This window comes from Neomonachus schauinslandi, chromosome 1 (assembly GCF_002201575.2).
Source record: "Neomonachus schauinslandi chromosome 1, ASM220157v2, whole genome shotgun sequence".
NCBI lineage: Eukaryota > Metazoa > Chordata > Mammalia > Carnivora > Phocidae > Neomonachus > Neomonachus schauinslandi.
In genome coordinates, this window is record NC_058403.1 from 203,221,597 (window position 1) to 203,231,939 (window position 10,343).

Below are 10,343 nucleotides of genomic sequence, written 5' to 3' on the forward strand. Positions count from 1 at the left end.
TAAAATTCAGGAAGGATTTGGTATCACAGAGATGGAGAGAAGCATGGAGTGGCCAGCATGCTCAAAGGCAGGAAAGCCGGCTGGTCGTGCATGGAGTCAATGACAGTAATAACAGTAGTTGTAATTATTATTATCAGTATTATTTTTTACAGCATTCTTACTATGTGCCAGGGCCTGCATTACGCAATTGAGGCTCACGATCTTCCGTGAACCCCAAGCAGCTCCGAGGATCACTGACAGTCATGATGAGCAGCAGGTCATGGAGGGACTGGCCGTGGTGTGGGGGGTGAGGGCCCCCCACCCCCGGGGAAGTCCTCCTGGGCCGGGCTCAGCATGGACCCAGAACTCATGCCCACCAGGCCACCTTCCCTCTCTCCCACCCAGTGATGGCCACCACTCTGGGCCTAAACCACAGCTCCGTGTCTGAATTCATCCTCGTGGGCTTCTCCACCTTCCCGCCACATCTCCTGCCTGTCTTCTTCCTGCTGTTCCTGCTCATGTACCTGTTCACCCTGCTGGGGAACCTGCTCATCATGGCCACTGTGTGGAGCGAACGCGGCCTGCACACGCCCATGTACCTCTTCCTGTGTGCCCTGTCCATCTCCGAGATCCTCTACACCTTGGCCATCACTCCACGCCTGCTGGTGGACCTGCTCTTCACCCACCACACCATTGCCTTTGCGGCCTGTGTCAGCCAGATGTTCTTCTCCTTCACATTTGGCTTCACCCACTCCTTCCTGCTCACTGTCATGGGCTACGACCGCTACGTGGCCATCTGCCACCCCCTGCGCTATAATGTGCTCATGAGCCCCCGTGGCTGCGCCTGCCTGGTGGCCTGGTCCTGGGCTGGTGGCTCAGTCATAGGACTGGTGGTGGCCACAGCCATTTTCCACCTCACCTTCTGTGGACCCAATGAAATCCAGCATTTTTTATGTCATGTACCCCCTCTCTTGAAGCTGGCCTGTGGAACTGATGTACCAGTAGTAGCCCTGGGTGTGGGGCTGGTGTGCATCACCAACTTGTTGGGTTGCTTTCTCCTCATCCTCCTCTCCTACACCTTAATTGTGGTTGCCATCTTGAAGATCCCCTCTGCTGAGGGCCGGCACAAAACCTTCTCCACCTGTGCGTCCCACATTATTGTGGTCATTGTGCACTATGGCTTTGCGTCTATCATCTACCTCAAGCCCAAGGGTCTGCACTCCCACGAAAGCAACACCCTGATGGCCATCACCTACACGATCCTCACACCCTTCCTCAGTCCCATCATCTTCAGTCTCAGGAACAAGGAGCTAAAGACTGCCATGAAGAAGACCTTCCTCAGCAAACTCTATCCCTCCAGCATCTAAGTGGCCAGTGTGAAGGTGGTTTTAGAAGAAGGTGGAAGGATGACCATACCCTCACCTGTACAATGGGGTTTACAATGTCTGCCTAGTAAGATTGGTAAAAAGATGTGTGACAACACCCATGACATAGCAGGTGCTCAATAAATGTGAACTTTTCTTCTTCTTCCTCCCTTGGTTTGTGTCTTGGCTATTAGTTTTATTTGTAATCAAACAGCTTTCTTGAGATATAATCCACATGCCATATAATTCACCCATTTAAAGTACACAATTCACTTGGTCTATAGTGTATTCAGAGTTATGTGATCATCACCACCATCAATTTGAAACATTTTTGTCACCCAAAAAGGAAACCCCTACCCATTCAGTCCCCATTTCTTCCCCAACTCCCATAACCCCCAGCTATAGGAAACCACTTTTTTTCAGAATATGTTTTAATTTTTAAAAATTGAAATATAGTTGCCATACGATGTTATATTAGTTTCAATTGTACAACATAGTGATTTGACGCCACACAATGCTATTATAATACCTTTGACTACATTCCCTATGCTGTACCTTTCATCCCCGTGACTGACTCATTCCACTTTGCCTGTTCTGAACATTTCATATAAATAGAATTACACTAGGTGCCCATTTTGACTGAGTGCTCTCGCTTAGCACAATGTGTTCAAGGTTCCTTCATGTTGTGGATGTATGAGACGTTCATTCCTTTTTATTGCTATTTAAATACTATTCCATTGTGTGCACATACTGTGTTTCTTTCTTTTTTTTAATTTAAATTTTAGTTAGCTAACATACAGTGCAATATTGGTTTCTGGAGTAGAATTCAGTGGCTCATCACTTACATCACTTACATACAACACCCAGTGCTCATCACAAGTGCCCTCCTTAATATTCACCACCCTCCTAGCCCATCCCTCACCCACCTCCCTCCATCAACCCTCCGTTTGTTCTCCATCATTAAGAGTCTCTTATGGTTTTTTTCCCTCTCTCCCTTTTCCCTCTTCCCATACCTTCATGTGTTTTTTTTCTTAAATTCCATATATGAGTGAAATCATATGGTATTTGTCTTTCTCTGAGTGACTTATTTCACTTCGTGTTAGGTCCATCTTGCAAATGACAAGATTTCATTTTTTTGATTGCTGAATAATATTCTGTTGTATATATCTATACCTTATCTGTTCCTCACTCAGTGGACATTGGGGCTCTCTCCATAGTTTGGCCATTGTTGATAATGGGACATAACTATATTTCATCTGTCCGTTTATTGCTTGCTGAACTTCTCAGTATTTCTACTTTTTGCTATTTTGAATAATGCCACAAGGAATGTTTGTGTACCCTTTTTTCTTGAATATATGGTTTCACACTCCTGCATGTATACTATGGAGTGGATTTTTTTGATCCAATGGTAACTCTATGTTTAATTTTTAAAGAAAGTTCCAGACTGTTTTCCAAAGTGGCTGCACCCCTCTATATTCCCACCAGCCTCGAAGTAGGGTTCAAATTTCTCCACATCTTTGCCAACATTTGTTATTACCTGTCCTGTTACTTATAGCTATCTGAGTGGTAAGAAGTGGTATCTCATGGTGGTTTTGATTTTCATTTCTCTGATAAGTAATGATGTTGTGCATCTCATCACATGCTTGTTGGCCATTTCTATGTGTTCTTGGAGAAATGCTGTTGAGATATTTCACCTGTTTTTTAAATTGACTTGTTTGTCTTTTTGTTGAGTTGTAATAATTCTTCATAGTTTCTAGTTATAAGGCCCTTACCAGATAGGTGAGTTTCAAGTATTGTCTCACATTCTATAAGTTGTCTTTTCACTCTCTTGTTGGTATTCTTTGCAGTACAGAAGATTTTAATTCTGATGACATCCAATTTATGTATTGGTTTCCTTCATTGCTTATGGTTTTGGTGTCATGTCTAAGAAATGATTGCTTAATCCAAGGTCATGGAGATGCTCAGCTATGCTGTCCTCTAAGAACATTACAGTTTTAGCTCTTACATTTAGGCCTTTGCTCCATTTTGAATTAATTTTTGTACATAGCATGAAGTAGGGGCTGAATCTTAGATTTGACTGGTTCAATGTGGTTGCAATTTCCTTGAAAATGACCCTGTATGAACTGCCATCAATTCCCCACACCTGTGATTACATAGTGGGGAAAGGCGAGTCACCACACACACGTGTGGGCATATACATTATTCAGATGCAATCAGCAAACAGTAATATTATTTCCAGCTCTTGGGTTGCTGGTACAGCAATGGTAAAAACTAATAATAGTCATCATGTCAGTATATACAATATGTTGGGCATTATACAATATTCAGCACTTTTAATATAGCATCTTTTTATTCTTAAAAATCTGTAAAAAAAAAAAAAAAAAAAGGAAAAAGGGCAATTTGTGCCAGCAAAAAAATGGCTTGTTATTTATAATTTCCCAATGCCTTTGAAATCATAGGTATAGACTTATTTCTGAGTGCAGCATTTGGTATGAGAATGCAGGGGAGGGGAGGAAAGAGAGAGAGAAATTTCTGTAAGTTAGCAGTGGAACAGAGAGAGGCATCTAGGCAAGGAAAGGAAAGACGTGGTGACTGCATCTGATAGGGCTGCAAGCTCTGCTGGGTGGGGAAGGGAACAGTGGAAGAAAGGTGAAGATCTTATTGCTGGTAGTGATAGTGTCTTTTTTTTTAAATTTAATTTTATTGTGTTATGTTAGTCACCATACAATACATCATTAGTTTTTTATGTAGTGATCCACAATTCATTATTTTCGTATAACACCCAGTTCTCCATGCAATACATGCTCTCCTTAATACCCATCACGGGGCTAACCCATCCCCCCACACCCTCCCCTCTAAAACCCTCAGTCTATTTCTCAGAGTCCATAGTCTCTCATGGTTCATCCCTCCCTCCGATTCCCCTCCCCCTTCATTTTTCCCTTCCTTCTCCTAATTTGTATGTCTTCTTTGAAGAAGTGTCTGTTCTTGTCTTTGGCCCATTTTTTGACTTGATTATTTGTCTTTTGGGTATTGAGTTTGAGAAGTTCTTTATAGATCTTGGATACCAGCCCTTTGTCTGTAGTGTCATTTGCAAATGAACTTTTGGGACTTCATCAAGATAAATGTTTCTGCACAGCAAAGGAAACAGTCAACAAAACAAGGAGGCAACCCACAGAACAGGAGAATATATTTGCAAATGACATACAAACGGCTAACCGACACATTAAAAAATGTTCATCATCATTAGCCATCAGGGAAATTCAAATCAAAACTACATTGAGATATCACCTTACACCACTTAGAATGGCAAAAATTGACAAGGCAAGAAATAACAAATGTTGGAGAGTTGTGGAGAAAGGGGAACCCTCTTACACTGTTGGTGGGAATGCAAGTTGGTACAGCCACTTTGGAAAACAGTGTGGAGGTTCCTCAAAAAATTAAAAATAGAGCTATCTATGACCCAGCAATTGCACTCCTGGGTATTTACCCCAAAGACACAGATGTAGTGAAAAGAAGGGCCATATGCACCCCAATGTTCATAGCAGCAATGTCCGCAATAGCCAAACTGTGGAAGGAGCCGAGATACCCTTCAACAGATGAACGGATAAAGAAGATGTGGTCCATATATACAATGGAATATTACTCAGCCATCAGAAAGGATGAATACCCAACTTTTACATCAACATGGATGGGACTGGAGGAGATTATGCTAAGTGAAATAAGTCAAGCAGAGAAAGTCAATTATCATATGGTTTCACTTACTTGTGGAACATAAGGAATAGCATGGAGGACATTAGGAGAAGGAAGGGAAAAATTAAGGGAGGGAAATCGGAAGGAGAGATGAACCATGAGAGACTATGGACTCTGAGAAACAGACAGGGTTTTAGAGGGGAGGGGGGTGGGGGGATGGGTTAGCCCGGTGATGGGTATTAAGGAGGGCACGTATTGCATGGAGCACTGGGTGTTATACGAAAACAATGGATCGTGGATCACTACATCAAAAACTAATGATGTATTGTATGGTGACTAACATAACATAATAAAATTAAAAAAAAATAAAAAACAACAAACAAAAAAACTAATGATGTATGGTGACTAACATAACATAATAAAACAACATTTTAAAAAGAGGAAATAGAAACAATTATTAGAAATTATTATAAACAACTGTATGCCAATAAACTGAGCAACCTGGATGAAATGGATGCCTTCCTGGAAACCTATAAACTCCCAAGACTGAAACAGGAAGAAATTGACAATCTGAATAGGCCAATAACCAGTAACGAGATTGAAGCAGTGATCAAAAACCTCCCAAAAAACAAGAGTCCAGGGCCTGATGGATTCCCTGGGGAATTCTACCAAACATTCAAAGAAGAAATAATACCTATTCTCCTGAAGCTGTTTCAAAAAATAGAAACAGAAGGAAAGCTTCCAGACTCATTTTATGAGGCCAGCATTACCTTAATCCCCAAACTAATGATGGTGTCTTTAGGGAAAGAGAGAGCTGATGGCTCAGAGCCTGGTGAAGAAGGTGATGCAGAGAACACAGGTGTTAAAGTCGTTTTAGAAGGAGTTTCCCCATGACATCAATTGTAAGGTTTCTTCCTTATCTGCATATGAAACCTCTAGTAATGCATCATTACCATGACCTTGCTGAACTGCACCCATCTGGTGAACACCTCTCTACTGGATCTCACTTGAACGTGGACACAGGAGGAAAGTCTCCATTCCTTGGGAGTCTATTCCTCTTCACATTATCTCACCCCAAATTAGAGTAAAGAACAAATGCAAAAGGGGGCTTCATCCATGCAGCAAGTGAAATTCCCTCAAACAACCTGGCCCTTCAGGGCAGGCAATCAAACCAACCAGGACAGAAGAGATGTAGGTGGTATTTCCAATGTGCAGTTGTCACTACCTCTGACTCCAGCCACTCTTTTTTTTTTTAATTGTTATGTTAATCCCCATACATTACATCATTAGTTTTAGATGTAGTGTTCCATGATTCATTGTTTGTGCATAACACCCAGTGCTCCATGCAGAATGTGCCCTCCTCAATACCCACCACCAGGCTAACCCATCCTCCGACCCCCCTCCCCTCTAGAACCCTGTTTGTTTTTCAGAGTCCATCGTCTCTCATGGTTCGTCTACCCCTCCGATTTCCCCTGCTTCATTCTTCTCCCGCTACCTTCTTCTTCTTCTTCTTTTTTTTCCCCTTAACATATATTGCATTATTTGTTTCAGAGGTGCAGATCTGAGATTCAACAGTCTTGCACAATTCACAGCGCTTACCAGAGCACATACCCTCCCCAGTGTCTATCACCCAGTCACCCCATCCCTCCCACCCCACCCGACTCCAGCCGCTCTTACTCGGGAAGCTTCATAAAGTAGCAAAGCAATATCTAGTGCCCTGGTTCCCATGTCTTGAATGAATCTTTTTCTCAAAATTCTGCTTTTTATCTGTATTTTGAAAGTTGTGTTCTCCTTTGCTATGTAGTAACCTTTTCTCCCCAATTACCCAACTTTTTTAAAATTTAAATTCAGTTAGCCAACGTACAGTACATCATTGGTTTTGACATAATGTTCAATACCTAATTACCCAACTTTTACTGGTGAATTGTCTATTCCAGTTGGTAATTTGCCAAACATTAGCAGCATGTTTATATATATCACTCTCTTTATATTACATATAAAAACCGTTTAGGTTTTCCACTACCGTTGGCTGGGAAACCCTTGAGGATGAATTCAGACACGAGCTGTGCTGTAGCCCCTCCATGGTGGCCATCCCTGCTGGGGAAGGAGAGAAGAAGGCCCAGTGGATATGACTCAGGGTCTCCCCTGAGCCCTGTCTGGGAGGGTTTCCAAGAGGAGTCCTTCATCCATCCCAACCATGGCCAGTCCCTCTGCAACATGATGTTCATGGTAATGGTTTGTGCTTCACAGAGCTGCTTGGGGTTTATGTAAGATCATGCACCTCAAGTGCTCAGCACGGGTCCTGGTGCATAGTAAGAATTCAAAATAATATTAATAATTATTATCACTACTATTCTAAAATCCCGGTGGAAGGAGCTCAGGGTCTGTATCCAGCCACACCTGGGCTGAGTCCTACTTCAGAGCTTGTCAGTGCCTCTAGCCGTTTTTCTAAGTAGGAAGGGAAAACTCAAGAAAAAAAAAACAAGTCCAGTCTTTCCTTAAAAAATTTATACTGTGATCGCTAATAAAAAATTTGAATTGGAACAGTCTGGTGCTGGTTGGCATTCCATCTTTGAAAGGTTAATGCACATCTCACATCGCTATGCCCAGTGTGCTTGAATCAACTTTGAGCTGTGTGCAAGCCTTAGTAAGTATCACGTGGTGGCTTTCTTCTTTTTATACAAAACTCTACCATGTTATCTGCATGAGTTAAATAAATCTGAGTTGTTTTAAAACACTGCTCCAAAAAAACCCCAAACCAACGTTGGGTTGGTACCTTATTTCTTCCTATAAGTCTCTTTATATCTATTGATATTATAAAGTAATATTATATGTTATGTAGTATTATATTTCATTAAATTATTATTATATTACATCTTATAATCACATTAACATATAATCATATACATTATAAAAATATATACTGTGTTATTATATGTTATATTGATAATTATATGTCATAGCATTTTATAATAATTAAATCATATTACATATTATATGTAACAACTATATATGTTATATAAAAATTCATTATAATTAATCAATAATAATATGTAACATACATATGTAATAATATATGCACAATATATTAATATATAATACAATATAATATATTAACATATGGTTACATATATCACTGTTATAATATAATTATGTTATGGAATTGTATTAATTATATTTATATATTGGTATATAATATATATCATATAATATATAAAATATACACTGTATATTATATATTATTATCATGTTAATATATGTGCCATATTGATGTGGTATATTATATGTTATATATACTATCATATATAGTATCATAGTATATAATATATACTACATATAATTTAATATATGTGTTTTGTATAATGGAACAATACACTTATAGCGTACTATGATCTATAATATATTGTAGTTGCACTAGAATATTATTTACTCACTAAATTGAGTTTTTCAGGCAATTAACAAATATTTAAGTACCTACTATGTGTCAAGCATAGTAGGGTACAATGGTAAGCAAGAGAGAGACCCTGACCCCAAGGAGCTTACAAGCTAATGGGGAGATTCATGGGGGAATAGAATACCAATGTGTACTGTACAGCGATCACGCTATTCAAAAATAATTCATAGGAACTTCAATGAAGTGAAGATAGCAAGGTCTCTGCGCCATGTGAAGGCTGCAAAATGTTCTAAGAGTGCCAAGAGCTGTGGTTTTACCTTTTTTTCCCTACTGGCAAACTTAGCCACTTTCCACACATTCTATGGAAATGAAGGACTCAGCAAATAGAAGAGTCATAAGTATTCACGGAGGCTGGGTCCCCAGGCCCTGGGCTGGGTACCCTACAGCTTCATGGTCACATGTATCCTCACAACACACCACAGAGGCCTTGCCGCCAATGAGCAAATCCCGCAGCCGAGCTATCGGGACTCCTTCACCTTTGCTGATGGACTTCTGAGGATACTCAGCCCTTCTCATGAATGATCTCCATGCCCTAAGTCTTCTCAATAAAGAAGAATGGCATAAGAATCTGACTTGAAACTAATTCTGTCATGAAACAATTCACATAGAATGACAGGATGCCATTTCACGAGTCAGTTTTCTAGGGCTGCTATAACAAAGCACATAAACCTAGTGACTTAAAGCCACACACATCTATCCTCCTCTATGCTGGAGGCCAGAAGACAAAATCAAGGTCACCAGGCGTGAGCAGGGCCGCGTCCCTCGGGGGATCCAGGGGAGAATCTGTCTCCTGCTTTCCCAGCTTCCAGAGGCAGCAGGCATTCCTTAGCACAAGGTTCCTGGCTCAGTTACTCCAATGCCTCCTTCCAGTGTCACATCCCCTACTTCTCTCTGTGTCTGACCCCTCCTGCCCACTTTTAGAAGGAGACTTGCAATTATAGCAGGCCCATCTGGATGATCCGGGGTAATTCTTCTGTCTCAGGTCCTTAACTGCATATCATCTGCATGCAGTCCCTTTTCCTGGGTAAGGGAACATATTCACAGGCTCTGGAAAAGGACATCTTAGGTGTGATGGGTTGGCATTAGTCATTTACACCAATAATTGTAAAATAATGAAATGGAACCCCAGGGTCTCATTGTCAGTGTTGATGTGACAAAGCAACTCTGTAACTTCTCTGGAATCAGTATTTCTCTCTGGCTGTGTGAAAGGGGTGTGCGCCCGCAGCTGTACCTGTCCTCTTCTCTGTACCTGCCCTCTTCCCTGAAAGGTGTCTATTCCTTCTAATGACAGCCTTCCTCTCCCAGTCAGGACCACATTTCTCTCTGCAGGCACCTGAGAGAGATGCATTCCTGATCACCAACCCCACTCACATGCAGATTGTAATGGATTCCTGCTTCACCACTTCAGGGCAGTGTGGCTGGGGACAAATCATCTCTCAGGTTTGCATTTTCTGTGTTTCAAAAATGTGAATAGTAATAGATGTAGGTCATATCTAAATGAGCAGAAATAATAGTTTATTTTGAGACTTAGAAGGGTGAATGCACAGGAAACCCTTCCTACATTTGGCAAACAGCAGGTACTCATATGTGATAGCCATTTTTACATTTACTATTAAAAAACATCTTCTGCCTGCAGCCCAAATATCTGGCCACAGTTTTGAGTATGAACTTACACCAACAAAGTCCCTCTTCTTGGATGTCCAGATATACAGTATTCCCAAACCGCAGCATGGGACTCAGACAGATCTAAAGTTGCCTGTGACTCCTTCATTCATGAGTGATGTCCACCAATATTTCTCATCTGTTAAAGAGGGTACACATATCCTGATCTCTCTTTGTGCCATCCTGAGATATTA

At 41.0% G+C, this 10,343-nt stretch overlaps 1 protein-coding gene across 1 annotated transcript; it reads left to right on the forward strand.

The window, feature by feature from the left end:
• The first annotated feature begins 386 nt into the window (after positions 1 to 386).
• LOC110574469 (olfactory receptor 10H2-like) lies at positions 387 to 1,346 on the forward strand. Its single transcript, XM_021683166.1, has one exon. It carries the CDS (start codon positions 387 to 389, stop codon positions 1,344 to 1,346), a length of 960 nt encoding a protein of 319 aa, XP_021538841.1.
• The last annotated feature ends 8,997 nt before the right edge of the window (positions 1,347 to 10,343 follow it).